This window comes from Felis catus, chromosome C1 (assembly GCF_018350175.1).
Source record: "Felis catus isolate Fca126 chromosome C1, F.catus_Fca126_mat1.0, whole genome shotgun sequence".
NCBI lineage: Eukaryota > Metazoa > Chordata > Mammalia > Carnivora > Felidae > Felis > Felis catus.
The window spans coordinates 11129570-11157500 of record NC_058375.1 but is presented as its reverse complement, the minus strand read 5'-3'; the positions used below and the strand labels follow the sequence as shown (position 1 = coordinate 11157500).

At 54.2% G+C, this 27931-nt stretch overlaps 1 protein-coding gene across 16 annotated transcripts in view; it reads right to left on the bottom strand.

Annotated features, from left to right (window-relative positions):
* Positions 1–27931, bottom strand: part of FHAD1 (forkhead associated phosphopeptide binding domain 1) — a 122661-nt gene that overhangs the window by 10649 nt on the left and 84081 nt on the right. For 10 of the 16 annotated variants that reach the window (XM_045035121.1, XR_006583933.1, XR_006583928.1 and 7 more), the window contains 13 exons: positions 26471–26578; positions 23067–23174; positions 17159–17332; positions 15355–15571; positions 13920–14004; positions 13290–13396; positions 11295–11454; positions 9326–9458; positions 5835–5961; positions 5046–5179; positions 1779–1868; positions 1121–1341; positions 471–636 (listed from right to left, as the gene is read on the bottom strand). In XM_045035121.1, the coding sequence (XP_044891056.1) occupies positions 471–636; positions 1121–1341; positions 1779–1868; positions 5046–5179; positions 5835–5961; positions 9326–9458; positions 11295–11454; positions 13290–13396; positions 13920–14004; positions 15355–15571; positions 17159–17332; positions 23067–23174; positions 26471–26578 (1830 nt within the window). Of the gene's footprint in view, positions 1–470; positions 637–1120; positions 1342–1363; positions 1530–1778; positions 1869–5045; positions 5180–5834; positions 5962–9325; positions 9459–11294; positions 11455–13289; positions 13397–13919; positions 14005–15354; positions 15572–17158; positions 17333–23066; positions 23175–26470; positions 26579–27931 lie in introns of those variants that run through there. The other 6 variants (XM_023258154.2, XM_045035124.1, XR_006583929.1 and 3 more) reach the window with 4 other exon arrangements.

Genomic DNA, 27931 nt, shown 5'->3' with positions numbered 1-27931 from the left:
ACTCAGGTGCCCCAGACAGAGACTTTCAATCATTAAATCAGCCAGCAGTCAGCGCTTTACCTGTTATGCTCTAAAGGATTATGTTCTTCAAGGACACACATCCATCTGTCCCCATCCATCCATCCATCCATCCATCCAATATTTCCTATGTCAACTATGTGCTGAGCACTCCGAGTAGTGAACCCACATCTTTATTCACAGGGAGCTTTTTCATCTATGTATCCCTACCACCTGGGAGAACCATAAAAATACAAACAATAGCCACAGGTTAGGAAGACACGGAGAAGCTAGATTAGGAGTTTCAGAGAGGTTAAGGAACCCACCTGAGGTCACACAGCAAGTGGCAGGGCCAGGGTGTAAACCCGGGTGTGTCTGACGCCCCACGGGCCACCCCGGGCGCTCGCTTTGCCATTTCCAAAGGGAGCCAGGGGGCGGCCTCAGAGCTTGCGCTCCCCGCCGGGCCCTCTCACCTTCTGCTGCCTGATGGCCCTGTTGAACCTCTTCTCCTGGTACAGCTGGAGCTCCACGCGCTGCAGGGCCTCCTTCAACAGGGCCTTCTCTTCGGCCTCTTTGTAGATGTTGTCCTCCAGCTTGGCCACCTGTGACTGGTACGTCTGCACGGATACTTTGCTCTGCCTGAGCGGACGGGAGAGACACGGCCTCTTTCTCCCGCATCTTTCTCCTTCGCCACCGATGTCCCCAACCTGGGAGAATCTCAGAATACTTCCCTAGGCGGCTAACTCGGTGGCTTCGTCACCGGCAGATTTGGGGCGCACGGGGCGGGACAGATACCTCATCAGCGGCCTACGTGCTACCAGCCCCCCGTGTCCCCGAGAGGGTAGGGGAGCGGCGGCCGCTGAAACAGGGCGGGGCCTTGGAAAGCACACAAGGCGAACCCTGAGTCAGAATTCGTACGAGGCGCCTCTCGCTCGTGGCGAGAGAGGGCAGGATGAACCCCGACCCCCTCGACCGCTGCTTTCTCGCAGACAGACTCGCTTCTGTCGGGCCCCAGGCCCCCTCCCCCGAGGCCTCTGCCTGTCCCGGACCTGCGTCTGCCGCTGCCCGAGGTTCAGCCGCGAGAACGGACACCTGGCCCTTTCTGCGGGGACACGGGCGGTACCTGAGCTGTTCTATGTCTTTCTCGTAGCCTCTCAAAAGCTCCTCTTTTCTCTCCAGCCGGCTCTTGAGTTGGGTGATCTTCTCGAACACCAGATCGAGGTCCCTTTGTCGGAGCTGGGTGACTCTCTCTCTCTCTTTGGGGGAGAGGTACTTCATGGATACGTGACCTGACATGTCCTTGATGTTCATCAGGCTCCCGAGTGTTTTGCTCATGTCCATGTACTGCGAGGAAAGCGTTTGGCGGTTAAGAGGCCTGGCGCGAGACCGCTGGAGGCCACTTGGAGGAGGCAAGCGTCTAATTTTGTTTTGTTCAGTTTCTGCAATTGCAGAGAACGAGCCCGTGCTCGGAAGTGAATGCGACCGGGCTGTTAGTGCGACTTTCGTTTCCTCCGTATCCATTTACGCTGTGCCTTTTGGAGAACCAGGGGGAAGAGTGACAACAGACATAAACATTCATGCTAGCTACCCAGTTTTTCAAGGAATTGCAAAGTCTGAGCCACGCTGGGACAGTAGATGGGTCCTGCAGAGCTTTTTTATAACAACGAAATACGCACGCGACGCTCGTGTTTAGTTACCCTATCCGGTGGTTAACAGTGACTGCAGGGGACCCACGTTTGGACGGGGGGGAGGGAGCGGGGGACCACGCTGGATGCACCTACCAACTTTTCACTGAGATCTAAAGCCTCAACCACATCCATCTTCCCTGACTTGATGTCCGGGACGGCTGAGTTGACAGGGCCGTTCTGAGGCTAGGGGGAAAAAAAAGAAAAAAAGAAGTAAAAACTCTCTCTCTCGGCATTCCATCGTGAACTTCTACATCCTGGAGGTAACACCCTGTGGTTCCCGAAGAATGACTCCAAGACAGTGGATTTGCATGTCGGTTCCTGACCATCCAGTCCGAGTCCTCTGTGGACTGCGCTGCTACCCTTCAGACTGTGACTCTCTTCGGAATGACACCTCACTTGCCTTGTTCTCTGGTTACTGCCTGTCTTCCCTCCGGACCAGTGGTTCTCAACCGAGGGGGTTTTGTCCACCCTCTCCTGCGTGCCCCAGGACCTTTGACAATGCCTGGACACGTTTTTAGCCGTCGCCAACTAGAGATGGGGGGTACTAATGGCACGCAGGGGGCCGAGGGCACGGATGCTGCTGAACACCCCACGGTACGTAGAACGGCCTCTGCCACAAAGAATTACCCGGCCCAAGATACCAGTCGTGTTCCGGTCGGGAAACCCCGGTCTAGATGACGAGCTTCCTTGCTTTTGCTCGCTGTTCCATTTCTCGTGCCCAGCATGGCACCTGGCACAGAATGGCACCTGGTGGGCATGCTTGTTGAATCAGTGAGACTCCTTTTATTAAAGGAGTCTCCTTTTTAGGCAGCAGAGACGATACCCTCACCCGATTTGGCCAAACCCTCCCCCAGTGCTGGAACCTGGTGGGCGGCCATCACTTCAGACCCACGCTGTTTAGAAACAGTGCTGAAGGGTGTTTGCAGCTGTGCCCTAAGACCCTATCAGCCAGCTGGCTGCTGAAAGTCCCTACGGACCGCACGGAAAAGCCACCGGCCAGGTCGGGGAGCCTGACGGACCACAAACAGCTGTCATAAATCTCCCCCCAAAGCAGACTGGGTTAAGTGCTCGCCGTGAGCATCTCTTGGCCCGTAGCATTTGCTGGCACGATACTGTAAACGCCTGAGATTAAAAGGAAGCCCAGCTACAAACACGGACAGCTCCGAGAGTGACTGGGGTAGAAAAGCGTGGACTCTTTGTCTCCACGTCTCTAGCGAGGAGCGTAAAAGAGGGGACTTGATGACAGTCAACGGGGCACACCTGCTGCAAGAGAGTGTGCAGCGTCACTGAGCGTGCCCGGCTCTGGGCGCTGGCCTCTGCACCCCTCTTCCGGTTCCCTTCTTCCCCGATGGAGGGTCACCTAAGGCAGAGTCTGGTCTACAAGGTTCAATCACGCAGTCCCCTTGTCCTTGTCTGCAGACTAGCAGAGGGCTAGGGACGGGCCGCCACAGACAGAGTCCTGGCTCCGTCCGGCATTACGCTGTGACCTTGGGTGACGCACCCGATCGCCCGAAGTCTTGACTTTTCCTGTCTGTAAAATGGGCACCACAGTAACTCCAACACAAGGCCGCTGGGAGGGGTGATTGACAAATGAGAGTTTAGCTCAGTGCCCAGCACCCAGGAGGCACTTCACAGATGTCAGCCAGCCTTCCTCCAGCTCCTTCTTTTAATTTTTATTATTGTCAAGCTTGGGGGATTGGGGTCTTCTGAGAGGGTGTGGGGGGGAGGGGTGCGGTTCCTGCTCTGTGGTGTTGGTGGTTGGAGAGGGTCAGGGCTAAGGCGAAAGTAAATCTTGGAAGCAGGTTAGGATATGTTCTTAGCTGAGTCTGCCTTTTTCTGGAGACTGTCCCTCCCCTTCCAACCTCAGACAGTGGGGGTTTATCCAGAAAGCCAACACATTTTTGAAGACTCACATTCCTAGCGAGTGTCTAGAAAAATTGTGCAGGGGAATATTGGTACAGATAGGATGATTTTGTTCTTTCTTCCCTCCCCTCCCCTCTCCTCCTCTGTCTTTTCTTTTCTTCCTTCCTTCCTTCCTTCCTTTCTTTCTTTCTTTCTTTTTTCTTTCTTTCTTTCTTTTCTTTCTTTCTCTCTCTCTCTCTCTCTCTCTCTCTCTCTCTCTTTCTTTCTAAGTAGACTTCATGCCCAGCACAGAGCCCAATGTGGGGCTTTTATTCACGACCCTGAGATCAAGACCTGAGCCAAGGTCAAGAGTCAGATGCTCAGCCGACTAAACCACCAGGCACCCTGTTATTTCTTCTAAAAGCCTGTGCGTGGTTTAGATCCAGCTGTGGCGGGGCGCCCGGGTGGCTCAGTCGGTTGAGCGGCCGACTTCGGCTCAGGTCATGATCTCGCCGTCTGTTGAGTTCGAGCCCCGCGTCGGGCTCTGTGCTGGCAGCTCAGGACCTGGAGCCTGCTTCCGATTCTGTGTGTGTGTGTGTGTGTGTGCCTCTCTCTCTCTGCCCCTCCCCTGCTTGCTCTCTGTCCCTGTCCCTGTCTCTGTCTCTCTCTCAAAAATGATAAACGTTAAAAACAAAAAAATTTAGATCCCGCTGTGGCAGCAAGCTGAGCCCAGGGGATCCCGTGAGTGACACCGACCTGAGCTGTCCACCATCACGTGTCAGACACCCACCAGACATCCATTTAGGGTACGGGGCACCTTCACCATAACAATCGAATCACTTCTGAAAATCCTAGCAAATAAAACCATTTCCCTTACGGAAGGGGGGTTTTCTTGAGTGACGCTATTTAAATACCCCGAACCGCCATTCACAGCTACAATTTATTAAGTGTTCTGAGCTAGGTGGCGGGGCCAAGCACTTACCACCGCCACCTCTAAATCTTCGTCATTTCCCAGCTGGGGAAGGGAGTCCCAGAAAGGCTGAGCCCGCCCAAGGCCACACGGCTTGCAGCGCTGGGATTCTGACACGGGCCCCTCTGATTCTAGAACCTGTGCCTCTTAATCAGCCCTCCTGCTACCCTTTACACGTTCGTGTTCTTCAGTTGGCCACGAAAAGCACACTTGAGGCAAACTCACGGCGTAATGTTAAGAATTAGCCCGTTGAGCTATTTTCTGCGGAACAGAACACATAACGTGAAAAGGAGGGCCCGCCAGCGATTACCCTGGCTCAGTGTCAGTGCAAGGGTGTACCACGCTGGCCACAAACGGAAAGCAACGTCTCTGTCCAGACACGGGTTCACCGCTATAGCAAAGCCACCGAGGGGTCGGCACAGACGTTGGCCCGCCAGGCAGGGCCGGTCCTGAACCTCTGACGCGCACGGCTGTGCCAGAGCGCACGGCTGGTGTCTGCCCTCAGGCCCACGCACTCCACGTCTCAGTCACCGCGGGGACAAACTTTCTTTGGTTACCGCTCTGATCTCTATTCTTGAGAAAGCTGGCACGTCAGGTTTTGCGTCCGATGTCTTCTGGACATTTGTTTCCATTCTGACAGCCTTTAAGTCTAGAAATGATTCATTCGGGTGGTCCTTAGGATCTATAAAACAAGTCAGTGAGAGTCAAAAGAAAGGGTCGGGAAGAAGTTATTGCACGTAATGATCATAGCTGCTCTTTACGGGATCCTTACCGTAGGCCCGTGCTGATCTCCAGCCCCCTCCCTTGGCAGGTGAGAAATAGGCCTAGACAGGTAGGTGGCTTGTCCAAGGTCACACAGCTAGGAGGAGGCTGCGGCCTCGCAGGTGTCAGTGCCAAGGCACAGAGGGTGAACTTTCAGCTACAGGAGCAAGGACGGAACTTGAACCCTGGCCTCTGGGTCCTAGCTCAGCGCTTCCCCCAGCAGTGTCTTGAGAATGCTATCCCCTCTAAACAGGGTGTTCAAGGAGGTTCCCCAAGGCCGATCCTTGCAGTGTTAGTCTATGACCAAGTTCCCGCCGGGCCACAGCGAAATGAGAAAAAGGAGGACAATGTAGTGACTTTTCCACGAAATCCTATTTATTTAAATACCAAGCCTTGCCCTTCACTCTGAGACCATGCCTGCCATCTTTCCTTGTATCACTACGTCCTTTCGGTTATGAAGTGATGGGGATAGGAGACAGTGGTCCTGGCCGATTGTCGGCGCCCAGAGCGATCCCTAGAGTCTGGGGCTCAGGACTGTGAGCTGGGAGAGGGAAACCAGCAGGGAGGGAACTTACTTGCTGAGGACGCCTTCTCCAGCTCCTTAATTCGTGCACGCAGTTCAGACAAGGCTTTTTTCTGACGCTGAATGACTTCCTCATGTCGGGACCCTTTGCACTTGGCCCCTAGATCACTGAAGGATTCCTGCGGCCAGAATGGTTCAGATAGCAGCGTTATTAGGGGTCAGAATTTCTCCCTTATATTCCAAGAAACACGTACAATTCATGGCTAGCAGGGACCCTGTCACTCAGTACCTTGGAAGCTACTATAAGGGGCTTTGGCACAGAAGGGATTTAAAATTTTCATTTCAAATATAAAGTCACATCTAGGAAGATTTTCAACTTTCTTACCTACTTAGCATATCTATAAATAAAACCCCCCTCTATGTTCCCTCCCCACATTTTATATTTTATTCTAATATTCTGCTAAGCCCGGGTTTCTATTTGTTGTCATTTTGGATCTTGTTTCAGAATAATCCCATCAAATTCTGCTGCAGGAGGGGCATTTTTGGGATGAGAACACATGATATTTTCCTCTTGACTGGTAACAAGGATGGGGGGAAGTTTGACAGGTTCATGGTTGGTCTGGAGAGAGGAAAACCTTTCCCTGAGACTTCCGGAGCCTCTACTGTCCAACAGAGGTCTCTTGCGATGAGGGAAATGTTCCATATTCGCACCACCCAATATGCTAGCCACCAGGCACAGAGCTAGAGTAGGGCTGATGAAGGGCATAGACAAAGAGAGGTCTTCTCTATCTTTAAAAAAAATTTTTTTAAACGTTTATTCATTTTTGAGAGAGAGAGCAAGAGAAAGAGAGAAAGCATAAGCAGGGGAGGGGAAGAGAGAGAGGGAGACACAGAGTCCAATTCAGGCTCCGGGCTCCGAGCTGTCAGCACAGAGCCCGACACGGGGCTCGAACTCACGAACTGTTGAGATCATGACCTGAGCCGAAGTCAGACACTCAAGCGACTGAGCCACCCAGGCGCCCCTTGGTCTTCTCTATCTTTTAAGGGTCATATCTACCTTTCAGATTCAGAAGAATCCGAGGTTCCATCTTTCAGAGGAAGTCACATCTACACAACATTTGCATACAGTTTCTGGAGGTTCCGGGACCCCCCCTGAAGCCCCCGTGTGTCACACGGGCTCCGTGCGAACAAAGTCCCGTCTCCAGTGGTGTTCCCAGAGTCCAGCCCCGTGCCCCAGCTTAGTAGACGCACAATAGTTACAGAGACTGAATGGACCAAGGTCAGAAACAGGAGTAGGAAGGAGCCTGTCCTGGCTTTCTGGCCGGGACCAGGCTCACCAGCAAAAAAGAAGGGGGTGCTCCACCCGTCTGCACTTAGTAGGACCTCATTTGACCTGGATACTGTCTTCAGCCTCCTTATAGACTGCACGGCTGGTTCACTCTTCCTAGGTTGGTTCTATACTAGCCTTGCTGTATTTGAGAGTATAGGTCAGCCCAGGAGTAAATACCTGAAATGTCGTGTGTGTGTGTGTGTGTGTGTGTGTGTGTGTGTGTGTCTGTGTGTGTAAGATATGTGTGTGCACATGTGCAGGGGTGCAGAGAGGAGAGCAGGGGCTACTGACCTGGGGGTTGGGGCAGCCACAGCAGCGAGGCTGGGTGACAGCCTTCATTCTGTCTGAAGAGTATGTCGGAGCCCGATGTGACCCTTACTCATGGCTCTTCTGGGAATTTGTTTATTTAGAGAAGATGAAGATTCTTTCTCATACAACTCTTACGCCCTCTGACCCACTCTGGCTTAGAAAGCAGGAAGTAGCCCGAGTTTGGAAAGCCATTCTGAGGAGGAACAAATACTTTTTCCCTTTTATCTTGCAGCCTCCCCGCCCCCGCCCCGCCCATCCTCTTCCGTGAATCCCCCCACATAAGAGAAATTACTAATTTCGGCATCAGGTCAGCAACCCATTCTGGCAAACTCGTGCAGAGCCTGAGGGGGTCTGGTGCGAACAGGAACCCTGTGCGCCTTCCTCTGTGCCCAGCGCTGGGCCTGGCACACAGCAGACGTTCAGTAGGTGCCGGAAAAGCGAACGAATATGGGCTGCGTCCCGCACTAAGAGCCTGGGATTCCAACGGGTCAGACAGGCGTGAGACCCGCTCCCGCCCCACCGAGGCTGCCTCGAGGGCTTTTAACTTCTGTTAAAGTGCGCTGGACAGCGACGGTGACAAGGACAGCTGGCTGGGCCGCCGAGCCCTTTCGTTCGAGCTGCGTGCGGTCCTGGCTCACTGCTGTTTGGCAGGGGGATGGCATCTTTGAGGAAGCAGGGAGGCAAGCTGACACATTTGGCCCCGTTTCCGAGTGAAAATCCAAAGCCCATTGCCTGTTCTCTGGTTTCCTAAAGCAAAGGGGAAAAGGAGGTCCCCCCGGACTCCAGGAAACCCGAGGCCTCGAGGAACCACTGCAGCCCATGGTCAGTCTTCCACAGACTGTGGGAGGCACCACGGCCCCCGCCACGGGGGCAGAACGTGAGTGCCACCTGCGGGGGCCGCGTGGCATGGGCTGCTCTCACTCAAAGACACGCGCCCTCCCGGGCCGGTGGGGGGCTGTGCAGCCGGGGCTCCCAGGCAGGCACCCCAGAGAAGTCACCGAGAGACAGGCCTGGAGCGTCAGTGGTGTGGCTCTCTGGGAGGGCAGTTTGGCCCCTACCCAGCATGGTTCAGGACGCCCTCCGGACCCAGCACTTTCACATCCGGGAATCTGTTCTGCATACATACCTACAAGGACATCAACTACAGCAACATGTGGAAGTAGAAATAACGTATAAATGTCCACCAACAGGGGACAGGGCTGGATAAAAGGGACACCGTGGAATTCTATGCCCTCGTTTAAAAGAACGAAGCAGGTTTTTAAATACTTACTAGAGAAGATGGCCTTTTATATTGTGTTAGGTGGGGAAAAAAACAAGTTGCAGAATGAATATATATATATATATATATATATATATATATATATATATATATATGGCTTAATACCATCATTCTGTAAGCAGATCTATTATATAAACATGTATGTATAGGTTGTGTGTGCTTATGTGCATAAATCAAATTTGTTTCTTTATGACCCCGTGGGGTGGTGGCTGTCCTAACTCCTGCTTCCCAGACAAGGGGGATGGCACATGTAACCTCCCTGGGGTCAGCATTTCCAAGTGAAGGAGTCCCACTCAGGGATGAAACCCGGGCAGCCTGGATGTGAGCCTGGCCTTCGAGCACCGCACGACCACGCCTGTCTGGAGGGTAGGGCAGTCTCTGTGAGGCAAAGGGCTGAGGACACAACGTGACAAATAGCATGCGACTGGCAGCAGTGACCTCCAGTGACTGGGGGGTTGGGGGGGGTTGGAGGGCCGGACGGCCGCTTTTCACTTTGAACGTTTCACAGAAGCAAGTGCCTACATTTGGAACTCGGAATGAAAATATTAATCAGCATCAAAGACAGCCACTACTGGGCTCCCGTGTAGCACGTCCCGCTGGCCGCCTGCGACCGGACGGCACTCACCTCCTGACTGCTCGAGAAAATGTCAGTGTGGACGGGTTCCATCTGCACTGAGATGTCACACATCTGGGTCATGTTCTTGGGCTTCTGTTCCTTTTCCTTGTGCAGCTGGACTCGGTGTTTCTCTTGAGAGGCCCTAGGGCAGAGAAGATGAGTCACTGGACAGCAGGACGGCTGGCAGCATGAGGTTCCGGAAGCCACGAGTGACCTTTGTAGCCACTGGCAGAACGGGAAAAGGAACTCTGTGTTTACAGGTAACCGAAACCCCCAGGCCTTCAAGTCTCCTGCCAGCAGGTTTCTAGAGAATTTAGTTTCAGGGGACTTCAAAAGTCGTGGTCAGGACAGTAGGCACCTGTCCACCCTTGTTTCCCATACTAGGTCCGTGGGACACATGCTGTGGCATTCACTGGGGACATGTACTCCCTGTCTGCCGTTCCTAACACTTTTATGTGTTAGTCCCACGAGCCGGAGACTCTCCTTGTCCCATTTTACAGACAAGGAAACAGACACACAGCAATTTGCCGACGATCGTGAAACTTGTAAGTGAAGGAGGCTGGCTTTGAAGCCGGGCAGCCTGGGTCTGGAACCTGTTCTTTCAGCCACTGGGTGAACCTGCCTTGGCTATGAGCCATGAAGCATATAGAGCTACAGGGTTTTTCACGAGATGTGGATTTTACTCAACCTTTCTTGGAGAAAACATTACTCTCAGGTCAAAATAAGGATACGTTACGGATGAAAATGCAAACTCACACATATTTTTACGGATGAAAATGCACTCACATGGGCTAACCCATGGGACGACAATGAAATTTCACATTTATTTTAAGCTAACCTCTGGTACCCCAGTTTATACATTTGTTCAATCGATATTCATTAAGTTCCCTATGTGCCGGGCACCGTGAGAATGCTGGGGAGTCAACAGCAGGCAAGATCTATATCGGGGACCTCGTGGGGAAGGCGGACAATTAAACAGTCAATAGTAGCATAGCTATGTGAGAAGTGCTAGGCTGGATGGAGTTCAGGGGATGAGGGACCCCCGGGAGAGGAGGAGCCCTTGGCTATGTTTGGTGGGGGTGAGTGACAGAGGGCTTCCTGGAGGAAGTGGCATTTAAGCAGAGACCTATCACTGGAATATGGGGCAGGGATGTTTGATGAGCATAGAACTAAGCAAAACCTTCCTTTACATGATAAGGTTGCGAAGCATGAAATACATGTCACCCATCCATCCACCCACCCACCCAACTACCCACCCATCCATCCATCCTTCATCCATCCATCCACCCACCCACCCACCCAACTACCCATCCACCTACCCATCCATCCATCCATCCATCCATCCATCCATCCATCCATCCATCCAATCCTTCATCCATCCACCCACCCACCCATCCACCTACCCATCCACCCATCCATCCATCCACCCACCCACCCAACCAACTACCCATCCACTCATCCATCCATCCATCCATCCATCCATCCATCCATCCATCCTTCATCCATTCATCCATCCTTCATCCATCCACCCACCCATCCATCCATCCATCCATCCATCCTTCATCCATCCATCCATCCATCCATCCACCCACCCACTCAACTACCCATCCATCCATCCATCCATCCATCCATCCATCCATCCTTCATCCATCCATCCATCCACCCATCCACCTACCCATCCACCCATCCATCCATCCATTCACCCACCCACCCACCCAACCAACTACCCATCCACTCATCCATCCATCCATCCATCCACCCACCCATCCATCCATCCTTCATCCATCCATCCATCCACCCACCCAACTACCCATCCACTCATCCATCCATCCATCCATCCATCCATCCATCCATCCATCCATCCTTTATCCATCCATCCATCCATCTCTCCAGGATTTACTGTGTACCCTCTCTATGAGAGGCTCCCTGGGCACTTGGGTATCTGGGCTCCCCACCCCATGAGGACCTTCCCACACACCTGAGTGCCTCCTTGAGGACCTCCAGCTCCCTGTCCTTCTTTTCCACCAGGCCAGTCAGCTGCGCCATCTTTTCCTTGAGCGCTTTTAGTTCGTTGCTTTGTTGCTGGACCAGGGCCACGTTCCGCTCCAGTTCCATCTTCTGCTTTTCATTAAGCTCCCCTGGGAGAAACAGGAAAGCTGGGGAGGGGGTCTCCTGCCTCAGGTCTCCGCCAGGGCCACAGCAGCTCTTCCAGGCCTACAAGAACCACGAGGCGGGCCTACCCTCCAGGAATTCTCCCGGATGTGTGTGTGTGTGTGTGTGTGTGTGTGTGTGTGTGTGGTGGGCGGGGGCGTTAGGAATGGCCAGGGTCTGCTTGCACCTTAGCAAACTACAGCAAAGTACAGCCCCAGGTTCCAGAAGCTGTCAGGGCCCTGCCTCTGTGCTTCTGGCATTTTGAGCTCCCTGGCCGGCTTCCAGCTGCCTGCCTCTGCACCTGTTTGCCTAAGGGCGTTCGTGCTAAGGACTCCGGAGTCTGCTCTCCTCCTGTGTCTGCCAGGTAGGACAGTCTCAGCCTCCAGCCGAGGCAGGTGAGACTGGCTTCCTCCCCCTCAGGCGGGCAGCCTGGCGGCTGATTTGTACCCTGCTCCCCGGCGTCCTTCCCCTGCAGGGTCCAACCCCAGCTGCCCTCTCTGCCCTTGACTGACAGCACAGCTGTTATTCCCGTCCCTGTCCCGCTTCTCTGGCACTTCCTCCACTGCCTCCCCCTGGGATCGCCTCTCAAATACACCACCTGCCTCGGAATTCTGGAATTCTGGCCTCAGGGTCAGCCTCTGGGAAAATCCAAACTGAGACACTCGCATGGCCTCAGATTGTCATGGTAACCCGACAGGTTAGTTACCAGGAACACCCCCACGTCACAGATGCACAAACTGAGGCTCAGAGAGGTAAAGTGACTTGCCTAAACAACTATGGGACTAGTAAATAGCAGACCCAGAACCGGGTCCAACGTCTCCTGAACCTAGAGCTGGACTCGGCGGCCTCTCTACTACACGTTCTCAGACCTCAGCATGAACGAAAATCACGCTTTGAAAAAGTCAGCCGTAAACGCCTTGGGAGCATTAACCCTTACAGCCGCAGGGAGCAAATGCCACTGAAGGTTTTGGGGTGCACGGGGTTTGAGGTGGGGACAAGAGGAGTGTTCCTCGCCCTCTGTCGACTTTCCTAAACCCGGTTTTATCTCCTGACAGCCTGCCTGTGCCTTTCGGCCTCACGGAGGCTGGAGCTGGGAAGGAGGAGAAGCCGGGAGAGGCCGAAATAAAAGGACGGGGGTGGGGGTGGGTCGGAAGGTTCAGCCAGACTTGCTCGCGCTCTTTCGTCCCTCCCCAGTGTAAGGGGCCCCTGCCGTCCGGCCAACTCCAGGAAGCAGGTGTGATGTAGGTGATTTTGCATCAGAGGCAGGGGAGGTGAGGAGAGACTACCCCGCTCTAGGTCCCAGAGCTGGGGAGGGCTAGGGTTTGTGCGGGCCCACGACTCCCTCCCTCCCAGCCTTTGCCTCCAGAGACAAATCCTCTTAGGTAAAAGGAGATTTTCCCCTCCCCCAAAGAAGCTGCATCTCAAGGCGGAGAAGATGAGGCAAGTGGCCCCTGATAAGGCACGTGTCTTGCTGACTGAGGTACAAACGCTGTGACCGCCCAGGAAAGCAGGTCACTGGGATTTAAAAATGCAGTTTAAACGTTTATTTTATTTTTGAGAGAGAGAGAGAGGGAGCGAGCATGGGAGGGGCAGAAGGGAGGGAGACACAGAATCCGAAGCGGGCTCCAGGCTCCGAGCTGTCAGCACAGAGCCCGACGCGGGGCTCGAACTCATGAACCGTGAGATCATGACCTGAGCTGACATCAGGAGCTGGATGCTCAACCGACGGAGCCACCCAGGCACCCCCAACCTTTCCAGCTCTTAAGCCTGTTCTTTCTCGAAGCGGGTCAGGAAGTCAAGAGACACAGGCCATCATACAAACCTCTCAAGTCTGACATTCGGTTGTGGGCTTCCGTGAGGTTTTTCCGTAACCTCATGATGACCTCCTGCTGAGACAGGATTTCCTTCTGAGCGGCCAGTAGATCCCCTCTGAAATTCACAAGAAACGGGCCACGTCAGCTCACCCCAGGCTCGGTGGCACCCCCAGGGCCTGGACCCGGACGGGGCCGAGTAGAAACGCAAAGTGACCCTCCATCGGTGGCGTCCACGGGACTCCAGTCCCAGCAGAAGGGATAAGCGCGTTCTTTAAAAATCCTCAGAACAGAAACTGAATGCGATGCACACACACGCATGGCGAGAGAACAGAGGATCCCCTCTGGATTTGGGCTGAGGCTGAGATATGACAAGTGTCTCCTTCTTTCACAGACGAGGAAGCTAAGGTACAGTAAGGTGACATGACTGGGGGCCCAGGGCCCCACAACTGGAAGGGGTTGTATTTCGGGATCCGGGCATAGATCCACCCAGGTCTTTCCATGCCTGACTTGCGAAAGGAACTGAGAAATTCAGGTAACGGCAGGACGGCCCCGGACCCTGCTCCTCTTCTCAGGCTCTGAGGACATGGCCAGAAGCAGGGGTCTCCGGCCTCGTGTGCACACACCCCTCAGGTACTCACATCAAGGTGTCACCCACGTCGTCTGTGACACTGGTCTCCGTCGGAGGCGCCGCGGGGGGCTCTTGCTGCATCACCTCCTCCTGGGCTGAATCAGGGGGACACGCAAGGGTCATCGCTGTCCTCGAACACCTGCGTCTTTTCCAGCTTAGCAGCCCTCCCCACCCCGCCGCCCTCTCTGCCTAAAAAGCCCCACATGTGTTCTGTGGCGCCGGCTGGCTCCCACCCACCCGCCACGTATGAGCGAGCGCACGAAATCTTCCCGGCTACTCATTTTCAGATGGGAAAACGGGCACAGGAGTGACAGGACCTGCCGGTGGCCACTCGGCTAAGCCGGTGACAGCCAGAGCCCGAAGCCCTGGGCCGCGCCTCCTCCCTATCCCTCCTCTCCTCCCAGACAGGTCTTGTCCTGTCCTCGCCTCCCACTTACTCCTCACCCTCAGTCACACGCTCACCCCCTCACTTTCAATCACCAGGGGCTCATGGAATGTCTGCTTTATGGCGGGGACTGCGCTAAACGTGGGGTCACAAGGAAGTAGTCATTCTTGGGGTCCCAGCTTAACCGTCCTCCCTCTGACCTGGAACTGGATTGGGAAACTGAGTCCTGCTTCATGCCCTTGTCACAGTGCCCTGTTCACCCTGGGTCACCTGTCAGGGCAGGAATTCCGTTGACAACCAAGACCATGGTTCTCAATCAGGGGCGAGCGTGTCCCCGCCCCCCCCTCCGCCGGGGACACTTGGCAACGTCCGGAGATGGTTCTGGTAGTCCCACTGGGGTGGGGGGTGCTGCTGACGTGCCGGGGGTGGAGGCCAGGGACACTGCTTGACGCCCACAGTGCGCGGGACGGCCCCCGCGACAAAGGCCTAGCCAGTTCCAAATGTCACTGGAGCCGGGGTCGAGAAACCCTGGTCCGAGGCCTCCAGTTCCAGAACTCTCCCCCCGAGAGCTCAGCGTCTTTGCAATGTATTGCGTTGCCTGGGTCATTTGGGGTGAGTAAGTGCTCACGGCTCTGAGTTCTTTTGTCAGCCCCTTTTGGGTTTATTTTTTAAGAGACCAACACTGGCTGGCGACGAAAGTCCATTAGACAAAGTCGCAAATTGCTGAGGGCAGAGAGAAGCCTTTGAAAGGCCCCCGCGCGGGATGTTTTCATGCGGAAAGGACACCCTCTGTCATGCTGCTCTGATACCCTCGGCAGCCTGTGCGTCCCCACCGGCTCACTGGCTCGGCACAAAGGACGTCCCTTCGCATTGCCGTGACTTCTGTCTGACGTGGGCCTCGAGGGCCCCAACCTTGCGGTGTAACGGGAAGCAAAGGGCACCTGCAGACAGTAAATGAGCGAGGGGCAGCCTTCTCCTACCCATCAGCCTCTGGGGACCCGCAGGGTGACCAGGCCCTGTCCCGAACGCTAACGCCTGCTCGGCATTTCTTTGGACCGACCTGGGTCATTGTCCTTCAGAGTTGCAATCTCTCCTTCTATCTTTCTGTGGCGCGCGGTCACTGTTTGCAGCCTTTCTTCCAGGCTCACGATCGTCTGGGAGTGCTGTCTGATTTGCTCCTTGTATTCCACGACTTCGGTTTCAAATCCGTGTTTCTGTGCTTCCTGTTCGTCCCGGAGGGCCTTCACTGTGTGCTGCAGCCGCTCCTCCATCACGATCTGGGGGAACAGGGGGTCCGTGTGCTCCTGGGAGCCGGGCGTGACGCCACTGACGACGAGAGCGAGATGCCCCCCTTGGCACCCACAGGCACGGGACTCAGACCCACCTCGGGGCCTTTGCCTGGGCTGTCCGTTCTGCATGGTACCCTCCTCCCCCAGCTCCTCGCATGGCTGACTCCTTCTCGCGCGCGTCAGGTCTCAGCTCCGATGGCGCCTCCTCGGAGAGGCCCTTCCTGACTGCCTGTCTAAAGGAGAAGCCCGAGACAGCTCTCTAGTCCGTCATCCTCTTTCATTTTCCGTGATCTGCACGATCTCGTTTCTTTCCCGTTCCCGCGAGAATGGAAGGTCCGGGGGAGCAGAAACTCGCCTTAGTTACCGACGGACCCCCAGCCTGGATCCCTGCTCGGTACATGTTGGTTGAATTAACGAATGGGCAACGTTGTAAGAAAAGGCCAAGGCATTCGTAGTTCTTAAAAGCAAAAGCTACCAATCGTCACCAAGGGGGGAATCGGACCCCTTCCCGTGGCCGCCCTGCCCCTCCGTCTTCAGTGCCTCATTCCTCGCCCCCTCCTGCTTCTCCGACCACACGTTTCTTGGCTCTCTTGCTTCCCCCCCCCATCTATTGGACCGCCAAAAGTCTGGGGCACTGTCGAACGTTGAGACCCCACCTGCGCCTAAGTCTGAATTCTTCATCTTCTCTGCAGCAGAGACCCTGCCCCACAAGAGCCACCGTGACCTCCATGTTCCCATCAACATGTCACCCATATGCCATCGTTGCCCTGGGTGCCCTGACAGCCCAGGCTGTCTCCATCAGCACCCTCCTCTCCTTGGTGCTCATGTCCCGTCCATCAGTTATCGAGTCCTGCCATTTCTCTTGTCGGAACTCCTTCTGGCCTGCTCCTGTGCGCAGGTCCTTATGAGCCCAGGCTCTGTAATGGCCACTGTGTGCCCCGGCCTGAGCTGGCCTCTCCTACTCTAGTCCCTCTCAAATTCACTTTTGGGGCGCTTCTGCCCGATGAAGCCTCTATTACCTCCTTGCCCACAGACCTGTTGGTTGCGTGTACGAATGACAAATGAGTGAAATATCGAGCCCCGAGAATGGAGGGCCTTGAATGCCGAGCTAAAATTTTAAAACATCATCTTCAAGTCTGTGGAATAGTCATTGATCACTAGGTTCTGGGGCTGCTCAGTCCTTCAGCCAGGTGCTGTAAGGACCCTGCGTTACATCTTACAACGCCTGGAGAGAGGCCATCGTAGCCTCTGTTTACCTTTCAGACTAGACCACTGCTTCTCAATAGAGGGTGATTTTGCCCCCCACCCCCCCAAAGGACATCGGGCAAAGTCTGAAGACATTTTGGGTTGCCACAACCGGGGGAAGGATGCCACTGACATCTAGCAGGTAGAGACCAGGGGCGATGTTAAGCAGCCCGTGATGAACAGGACAGCCGCACACAGGACGGGGTTATCCAACCTGGAACAGCAGCAGTGCCCAGGCTGAGAGCCCCCGGTCTAAATCATGCGTTCTCCCGGTAACGTGATCGTTCACTGAGGGAAAGAGTCTCCCGTCCCTGGAAGGCACCAGCTCACCATTTTTGTCCTGGCCGTTTCCAGTTCGGCTAACGTTTCGTTTAATTTCATGCTGAGGCTCTCAGCTTTCAGGCTCTCGGCCCTCTTGGTTTTCTGAATCTCTTCTATCATGGCCAGCGCGTCATTCAACTTATTATTTAAAACATCTTCTTTTTGCACTTTCAAGTCTATTTCCTGGACAAACGGCAAACAGCAAATCAACAGAAATTCAGGAATAAGCGTTTACCCTAGCCGCCCCCCTCCCCTTGCTTCCAGAGAGGAGGTGTTCTCGTTCTGCCACCGGGAGCGCACTGAGTAAGTTTTACTTCTATTTTACGAGGCGGCCCTTTAAATATTTGAGGAGGGATGTCATGTCTCTGTCTAAATTTATTTTCCGGGATAAATGGGCCGAGCTCCTTCAGCCCTTTGCCACAGGGTCTGCCTCCAGCACCCTCCTCCCTGGCTTTGGAGGGAGGCCCTCCCCTCTTTGCTCTGGGCTCTGGCAAGGTGGACTCTAATCGCCCCGTTCCTCTTCCTGGAACCCGCTCTTCCAGCCCCGGACTGTCCAATCCCACTCTCCTCCCTGAGTCCCTCCTCAACCTCGTGGAATGTGAGCTTTGTGACAGGTCCTGTGGTGGGGGCTTCACAAACTTTGTTCATTTACTTGACTTTATTTTTTGTAAGTTTATTTACTTATTTTGAGAGAGAGAGAGAGAGAGAGAGAGAGAGAGAGAGAGTGAGTGAGTCAGTCCCGAGCAGGCTCCGTGCTGTCAGCGCAGAGCCCGACGTGGGGCTCGAACCCACGAACCGTGAGATCAAGACTTGAGCTGAAATCAAGAGCTGGACACTCAACTGACTGAGCCACCCAGGCGCTCCTACTTGACTTTATTTTGAAAGAGGGGAAAATCTGGGGCACCTGGGTGGCTCAGTCGGTTAAGTGTCTGACCAGCTCAAGTCATGATCTCATAGTCCGTGAGTTCGAGCCCCGCGTCGGGCTCTGTGCTGACAGCCTGGAGCCTGCTTCGGATTCTGTGTCTCCCTCTGTCTCTGCCCCTGCCGCTCACACCCTGTCTCCCTCTCTCTCAAAAATAAACAAACATTAAAAATTAAAAAAAAAATAAAGAGGAGAATATGGGTGATGGGCATTGAAGAGGGCACTTGCTGGGGTGGGCACTGGGTGTTGTATGTAAGCGATGAACCACGGGAATCTACCCCCAACACCAAGAGCACACGGTACACACCGCATGTTAGGCAATTTGACAATAAATTATATTTAAAAAAAAAAAGAGTTTTAGGTTCACAGCAAAATCAAGAGGAAAACGCAGAGCCCTCTTACGTGTGCTCTCATCCCCCGCTGGAGGCCCCACCCCCATCATCCACACCCCTGCCCCCATCATCCACACCCCGAACCAGCTGGTACCTTTGTTCTGATGAACTGGCATTGACACCTCATGGTCACCCAAAGCCCATAGTCTACTCTAGGGTTCACTCCCTGCCGTACCCTCCGCGCGTCTGACCAAACGTATGAGGACACGAATCCACCATTACGTTATCACACGCGGTAGTTTCGCTGCCCTAAAAGTCCTCTGTGCTGCACCCATTCACCCCTCCCCTCCGCCGACCCCTGGTCCTTTCGCTGTCTCCATACTTCTGCCTTTTCCAGAACGTCACAGGCATAGTTGCAATCACACCGTGCACGTGCAGCCTTTTCACAAGCATTGTTTGATCCAACCTAAAATACATTCTTGAGGTGTGGCGCCGGGCATTGTCAGACTGTTGGTGGCAGTGCGAACTGGCATGACCTTCTTGGAAGGTCACTGGGAACGTACATCAAAAGGCTGAAAACGTTTACCCGCCGTGACCCAGTGATTCCATTTTCGGGAATCTGTCCTAAGGACGTCGCCTCACACCTGCACAAGGACCGATGCGTAGGGATGTTCAGCCAAGCGCTGTTTTTTTTTTTTTTTTTTTTTTTTAACATTTATTTATTTTTGAGACAGAGAGAGACAGAGCATGAATGGGGGAGGGTCAGAGAGAGGGAGACACAGAATCGGAAACAGGCTCCAGGCTCTGAGCTGTCAGCACAGAGCCCGATGCGGGGCTCGAACTCACAGACCGCGAGATCGTGACCTGAGCCGAAGTTGGCCGCTTAACCGACTGAGCCACCCAGGCGCCCCCAAGCGCTGTTTTTAATCCGGTGAAAACGCAAACAGCCCCAGTGCCCAACCGCTGGGTGGGGGAGGCGGGGGAGGTAAATAAACTGGGGTCCATCCAACGGAGTGCAAACCCAGGTTACCCGTCCAAGGCAGGTATTGGAAGAATGTTCCATGACCTAGAGACCTTTTTGTAATGTATTAAGTTAAAAAAAAAAAAAGCATTCAGATCAGCGTACACAGTGTTAACAGGGTAAGTCACTTTGTAACGAACTGCTGGGTGTCGAGGTCTATAATAATGATCAGCACGTAGAAGGTCTGGAAGGAATCCTATCAAAATGTCACTAATGGTAAGTGCGTTCAGTGGACTCATGGGTAGTTTTAAATTTTCTTCAAAATTTTTAGAGCAAATAGTTGCTCCTTTTATCACTGGGAAAGGAAACGGATTTAAAAACAACAGGAAAAGCCCTTTTTTCACCGTGTGACTCGTGGGAGCCTCGCTGGGGAGTTGCTCCAGTCCCTTCGTGTCGCCACTGAACTCCAGCCGATTCTGTCTGGGGGCCTTACCATCGCTGTCACCGTTGAGAAATCCCGGGGCGGACAAGGTGCAGACCTGGCCGAAGAAGGTGCTCGCTGAGGACACTGGCAGGCATGCCCCACAGAGCAGCCTGTCACCTATAGCTCACGGCAAGACCCCCCGGCTGTCCCGGTGAATCCACAGCAAGCCAACGGGTTCTTTGATGAGCCACGAAGCCGCCCCAGGGCAGAGGACAGTGCCCGGCGTCTCTGCTCCTTGCTGGCAGCTCGGCCGCTTCCTCGAGGACAGGAACAAAGTCCACCGTCCGCACGGGTCTGGATTGACGTTTCTTCTCTCTTCTCTCCTCTTTCTCTTATGCCCGCTTCGGCGAACCTCAATCGTTCCCTTGTTCTTCTGTGTAGACGAGTGTAACAGCATGGGAATAAACAACTCTGTGTCTGGGTGGTTCTTTGACCTTGTACTTCCCTGGTCTTTCCTGGTAAATGGCGACTTCCTGGGGAGGGGGGGTCCCGATTCTCTGTGTCTGGTGTGATGCCACCAGGGTAACTTGCGGGCTGTCGCGAGACCTCAACCCTCTGATGACACTGTCGTTCTAAGGTTGTTGAGGATGTTGTTGGATACGCTGTGTGATGATCCTTAGGAGAGATCCTCTCAGGGTCGAGTACCAAGAATGGCCCAATATCCATGAACAATCGGCCCATTTTCTTTCTTTCTTTTTTTTTTTTTTGGCTGTGCTTTGAAATATTTATTTTATTTTATTTTGTTTTGTTTTGTTTCGTTTCGTTTCATTTTATTTTATTTTAAATTTATATCCAAGTTAGCGAGCCTATAGTGCAACAATGATTTCAGGAGTAGATTCCTTAGTGCCCCTTACCCAGTTAGCCCATCCCCCTTCCCACACCCCCTCCAGCAATCCTCTGTTTCTTCTCCATATTTAAGAGTCTCTTATGGGCACCTGGGTGGCTCAGTCGGTTAAGCATCTGACTTCGGCTCAGGTCATGATCTCGCTGTCCGTGGGTTCGAGCCCCGCATCAGGTTCTGTGCTGACAGCTCAGAGCCTGGAGGCTGCTTCTGATTCTGTGTCTCCCTCTCTCTCTGACCCTCCCCCGTTCATGCTCTGTCTCTGTCTCAAAAATAAATAAACGTTCAAAAAAAATTTTTTTAAAAAAAGAGTCTCATGTTCTGTCCCCCTCCCTGTTTTTATATTATTTTTGTTCCCTTCCCTTATGTTCGTCTGTTTTGTCTCTTAAAGTCCTCGTGTGAGTGAAGCCATATATTTGTCTTTTTCTGACTAATTTCACTTAGCATAATACCCTCCAGTTCCATCCACGTAGCTGCAAATGGCAAGATTTCATTCTTTTTGATTGCCAAGTAATACTCCATTGTGTATATATACCACATCTTCATCCATTCATCTGTCAATGGACATTTGGGCTCCTTCCATACTTTGGCTATTGTTGATAGTGCTGCTATAAACATGGGGGGTGCATGTGTCCCTTCGAAACAGCACACCTGTATCCCGTGGATAAATGCCTAATAGTGCCATTGCTGGGTCGTAGGGCAGTTCTATTTTTAGTTTTTTGAGGAACCTCCATACTGTTTTCCAGAGTAGCCGCACCAGCTTGCATTGCCACCAACAAGGCAAAAGAGATCCTCTCTCTCCGCGTCCTTGCCAACATCTGTTGTTGCCTGAGTTGTTAATGTTAGCCCTTCCGATAGGTGTGAGGTGGTATCTCATTGTGGTTTTGATTCGGACCATTGTCATCTAGACAGCTGTACAGCCACCTGCGTCTTCCCTTCCACTGTAATTGCTACAGTAAATCCTGTGACGGTTCATCAATTTCACTGATCCACATTTTTTTTGTTTTTAGCATCCACCTCCTTCCTGATCCATTTGATGTCCTGACGAATCTACTTGAAAAATGTTAATTTCTCAGGGCACCCGGGTGGCTCAGTTGGTTAAGCATCCGACGCTTGATTTTGGCTGAGGTCATGACGTCTCGCTTCGTGGGACTGAGCCTCACATTGGGCCTTGTGCCCACGGTGTGGAGCCTGCTTGGGATTCTCTCTCTTCCACCTCCCTCTCTCTGCCCCTCCCCCGCTCATGCTCGCTCCCTCTCTCTCTCAAAATAAACAAGTAAACTTAAAAAAAAAAAAAAAAAAAAGCAGTGCCCGGGACGGATGCTAATCCAGATGACACTCACTGCTCTAGAGTAGTGTTGTTCCAAGCACAGCACATCACTTGGGCGGCTCGTCCAGTCCCCTTGGGATTGGTGAGTCCACCCTATAGACAGTGATTGCAAATCTCTCTCTTCCAGGGGGTGAGGCCCAGGGAATGGGCATTGAAAACCACCCCAAGTGATCCTATGCGTGCTAATGTTGGGGAAACTTTCTTCGAAAAAAATGATCAGAAGAGTGATGTGAATGGACTCCAAGGCATTTTTAGTCCCATCCGGTCTTCAAAATCCTTTGAAATGGTATTTACCTGCATTTAAATTTAACCCCCTACGGTGAGGTTGTGTGTTTAATCCCTTGCCTTGAATTCTGCGATATTAACTCGTGTGTGTGTGTGTGTGTGTCCCTTGTACTGTTGGGACCCAGGAGGAGTGAATTATGTCCTACAGCTAGGAGGTGCCTAAGATGGGGTCCTGTGCAAAAGCCTGTGCTCCCACTGTGTCTGCTGCTCCCAGGGATAATCGTGAATGCAGTTTGACTGGGAAGTTCGTGATAATCACGATGACAAGTTCCGGTGGAGACATCGCTGTCGAGGTGGTTGGCAATTTAGGCACCCATCTCCTGACATCCCCTCTTTGGCCCCAGGCAGCTGAGCCCACGCACAGGATAGGAGGGAGAGGAGGGGACAATGCAGGGTTCTGGAGTCAGACAGTCCTGGGTTTGGTTCTGCCCCTCCACTTCCTAGATGCGGACTCATAATAATAATAACAAAAAATAATAAAAGCAGCTAACACACAGAACATCCACTGAGTGCTGCGTGCTTTTTTATGTGCGGGTGTGCTTGTTAGCGATCAAGCCTCACAAGTCGATGAGGCTGATCTATTGGCATCACCTGGATCTCCTAGGTGGGGAAACACAGGCACAGAGATGGTAAGAAACTTGCCTCAGGCTGCACAGCCAGCAAGTGGCGGAGGTAAGATCTGAACCCAGCCTTCCTGCCTCCAGATCCCTGCTCTTAACCGTGCTGGGCTCCTCCGTGTCTGCTCCTCTCCGAGACTCTTACCTCCTTCTGCTTGGTTATTCGGTTCTCCAGATCTTGCACCTTTTTCTTTTCCTTCTCTATGGCCTCTTTTGCTTTGTGTTTCTCGTAGGCGATGCTGCTCTCTGAGATCTGGAAGTCAGAGACAACCGGTTTGAGGGAGCGTACCCGAGAAAGGAGGGACAACGGAACCTTGAGGGAAGCCAGGATTGCTAATCACGGAGATCAGTGAGTCAGGGTTTGGGAGCGAGGGCTCAAGGAACAGGATGCTCGCGGCCCATCGGAGAGAGGGATGCGAGTCTTGGCACGCCCGCCACGGCGAGACCCTGGAGGTCGTGTCTGGTCAGTCACCGCATAACGGAGAGGGTTGTTCATCACTCAGGATTTCTGGGCTGTGTTCAGGAAGTGACGCGCTGGTGAGTGGTCGGGTCCAGGCATTTGGAGCTGGGCCACCAACTGCACCGGCCTGTGTTGGCATCAGTGTGGGCCCTTGTTGGGAAGTACCTGGCTTCTCGGGAGATGGGGCAGGAGAGCCTGAGTTGGGGGAGGGGAGGGGCGCCTCCTGTCCCAGCAGGCCTGATGCCTGTGGCTTCAGTCTCTGGCCTTCAAAGGCTTGGGTCCACAGATGGATGTGCAGGACCGTTTGGAACAGAGAACATATAGCCCCCAGGTCCGGTGACGGGGAGGGGACTGAGGCTCAGCCTCGCCTACACCAGCCCAGGAGGTACGCGGTGCAGGGGGGTTGGAAAACTCTTATTTGCTGCTTGGGATTCTTGCCGTTGTGCTCCCGTACAAACACAAAGTTCACCAAAAAATATTTTGAATTTATGCATATATGCACAAAGCCCTGAAGCGATACATACTGAAATGTAAATAGCGGTTATTTTGGGGGATTGAGATTATGGCAATTTACATTTCCCTCTTCCCGCTGGTCTGTATCTTCCACATTTTGTTGAGCGAATGTACGTTATTTGGCAAAAAGAAAATGGATCGGAAATCGGAACAGGGAAGACGACTGCTGGGGCTGGGACGAGGCTCCGGGGACGCGTGGCCCTGGAGAAGACCGTCTTCCCGACGGCCCTGAGGTGTCCGCGGCCTCCCTCCGCCCTGCCCTGCCCTGCCCTGCCCTGCCCGGGCCTCCCACCCCACCTGGGCTCTGACTCACCTCCCGGCACGAGCTTGGCATTTTCCCACTGCCAAGTCTGCTTAAGACGGTCCGGCCCCCGCCCCGCCAGTCGTAAGAGGCTGCCAGCCCCCTTCCGCACGCCCCGTGGGATTACGCGCTGCCCGGCTCGCCACCGTTGAAGATAATGACGACGATGCCGACTCCTCTCGAAAGGCCGGCAACGTGAGTGCCGGCCACCGTGCGCTATCTCATCCGCAACCCCCCAGATGGCACCTGCCCGGTCACCCACATTTGACCCGTGAGCACACGGGGACTGGAAGAGGACGGGCAGCGCGCAGACATCATGCCACCGGGGAGCGGGGGCGCACGCTTAGGCACCTGGGTGCCGACCTACCCGTCCTGCCACCCGGCTTCCGGAGCCTGCCTTCCGCGTCCTCCTGATTAAAACCCCAGCCCGCCCAGAGGCACAGACCTGCTTGTATGCTCGCTGCTAGTCTGGCACAGAGGCCACCGTCCCGCCACCGCAGGGTCCCCGAGCTTCGAGACCCCACCCCCGGCCCACTTGAATACGGGACCCTCCGGGCACAGCAGCTGACAACAGTTTGACCTCACTTCCTGCCTGGGCCGACAGGGTCCTGCTGCCGAGGTCTCTGCTCGACTGTCTGCCCTCCCCCCACCCCCCAAGTGGGACAAACCACCCTCCCCACCCCACTCTGGACTCTGACCTCACCCGGGTAGGCGGCTCATAACGAACACAACGACTCCGCACAACAAATCGCTACGGTGGTTCTGTCTCTACAGCCACGTTACAGAGGGCTGCACAGAGAGGGCAAGGTGCTTGCCCAGGGTCACACAGCCTGGTAGGGCAGGGCTGGGGACATGGACCAGAATCGACACTTGTAGCCTCCCAAGCGCTGCTGCCTTCCCCCGTGTGGCTGCCTTCCCCGGCCCCTCATTTGGCTTCCGTCTCGTTCCAGCTTTGCTCCCTTCGTCACGGCGCTGCCCCCGTCCCCCTGGCGAAGCCACGTCCCCGTCCTCTGCAGTTGGGCCACTGTAGCCAGTGGCACTTTCTCCCCCCGGATGTTCCCTTCGTGCTCCGTCACCCCTCCAGCTCTCACTCACGTCACCCCTCAGAGAGCCCCCCCCCCCCCCCGCCTGCGGTCACCTCTAGCCCGCCTGTTTGATCCTCCCCCAGGCCTGGGGCTCTGCGGTTACCCTGTGCACTTATGTGGTGTCTGTCCCTCCAGCCTAGTGTGGAGGCTCTGGGACGGCACGGCCCTGGTCCGTCTCGTGCTCAGCCGTGTCCCCAATGCCCCACGGGGCCTGGCACGTGCCAGGCGCTCAGGAAATATTTGTGGACGGATGAACGTGACAGGATTAAACAATCCATGGAGTCATTAGCCCTGTTTCTGGAACTTCCAGGGAGCCGGCACATGTCTAGTGCCCGTGCCCGTGTCCCAGAGCCCAGCTCGTGGAGCTGTCACTACAGGTCGCCTCTCCCTGGCCTCCAGCTCCTGAGAGCCCTTCGTTGATTTCTCGGGGGGCCGGAGGACGGTGTGGGTGTCTGGGCTAACCTGAGTGACACCCCCCCTCTCAGCCGTGGGCCGGCCTTCAGTGGTGGCTCCAGGTAGGCGTGGCTGCTGGGCCCAGGCCCGGGCTGGCGGATGCCTCCGGCTCTCCCCGGGCATGGCACTCGGGCCTGCCCGAATCACTGTCACTCTCTCCCTGCGGGTACGCTTCTTCTCATCCATCCCAGACCCTGGTACTTATTTGTGTGACTGCCACGTGAGCGTGTCCACGCCGTCTTACTCCGCACTGCCGGGGTCTCCACAAAAGCTATGGTCTCTATGAAGCCGGGAGACCAGAGCCAGGAGCCACGCTGGGCCGTGTCACGAACACCTCTGAATGAGGAGGAGGAAGGTGCTGGCGGAGGGACTGACCCAGACTCCAGACCAAGGGTTCTCTCCCGGAGCGCGTCTCTCTGCCCTGGGGAGCCGAGTGTCTACACGCAAGGCGCGGTTCCAGGTACTCTGTATACATCAATCCGCTTGGCCCTGAGAGGCAGGGACTGTTACGACTCCCATTTTACAGAGGAGACAACTGAGGCACAGGAGGCTAAGTGACCTGCCCCGGGTCACACGGCTAGTTAAGTTGCGTGTGACTTCGGCCGCGTGCTGCCCAGTGCCTGCCCACTTTCCTGCCAGACTCTACGTCCGGGCGCGGAATCGCGGCCTCGCGCCTGGCTTCGGGGCTCCTTCCGCAGGGGTCTGGACGGCCCCACTCCTCTCTCTGCTTCTCATACCTCCTTCTGTTGGGTCAAGTGGTTCTCCAGATCTTGAACTTTTCTCTTTTCTGCCTCTATCGCTTCCCTTGCTTTCCTTTTCTCGTAGGCCACGCTGCTCTCCAAAACCTGAAAATCAACGACCAGCCTTTTTGGTCGCCTGCATGTTCGGGGTCAGGGCGGGGGGGGGGGGGGGACACTGCTCATTATGCTAATGGTGATAGTAGCTAAAACTCTGGGTTGGCATCACGTGCCAGGGCGCGTGGCTGGCACTTCACATCCAGCGAACCCTCTCCCGGGTGGAGGAGTCAGTGGTCCCATTTTATAGATGAGGAAACTGAGGAACAGACGGTGAAGGCCCAGGGGTCATGCAGTCTGTGGGTGGTGAGGTCAGGGGTTGAGCCCTGTGCAGAGGAAAAGTGCCCTGCGCGTGCACAGAGGCCCTCGGTGAGGGGCAAGTGAACAGGTCTTTTTTTAATTAAAAAAAAAAATTATTTTTTAAGCTTCTTTATTTTGAGGGAGACGGAGACAGAGACAGCGCAAGTGGGGAGGGGGAGAGAGAGAAGAGACGGAGAAGCCCAAGCAGGCTCCAGGCAGAGCCTGACGTGGGGCTTGAACCCGCGAAACCAGGAGATCATGACCTGAGCCGAAACCAAGAGGTCAGACATGTAACTAACGGAGCCACCCAGGCGCCCCCGTCTTATTTTGGAGTCTGAGCTCTCGTCCCTGTGCCAGGCAGTCTCTCCGATAAGAAGGAGAAGCTCATTAATAATGGATTTCCTATCACTGAAATAAATCTCTTAAAGAGAATCAGGCCTCAGGATGAGGGCAGTGTCCCACCTTCATGAGCCACAACAGACCAATTTCTGGAAGGGGCGGGCGGGGGTGAACCTCACAAGTGACGCTCTAAGAGGACGGAGGGAAGAGAGTGGGGTTAGGCGCTCGTGCTCGCGGAATTTTATTTAGGAAGTTATTTGCTGCTAAGCTATTCAGTTAAATGGCCTCATGCAAATCACAAAGATACGGATTAGTGGCGAGGCCCCTGTTTCCAGTCACTGCCAGAAACGGCACCTCAACTTTCAACGGGGTTGAGTCATAAGCATCAGCTTGGCTGCAAGACGTCCGGAACTCGGAACCCGGTTTCCGTTATATAACCAGCGGTCAGGGTCCCAGGTCAGCCTGCGTGGCGTTTTTAAGCCGTAACATGGCTGAAATGCTATATATTGTGCAGTGAAAAGCCGTTTAAGAAATCCCAACGCTCAGCTGTTCCCATAGCACCTAAATGAAGCAGAAAAGCAGTAACATCATGGATTTTGAACATGTGAGGTGGGATTCCGGTAAGACATTTTCCTGTAATTTGTGAAAGAGACTCGAGGCCACTTCCCAGGGACTTCGAGTCGGCTCCACGGCCTCTGATCTCACAACTACACTCAGGACCGACCTTCCTCCCAGCAGCTCCTTTGAAGGAGAAGAAGATCGTCC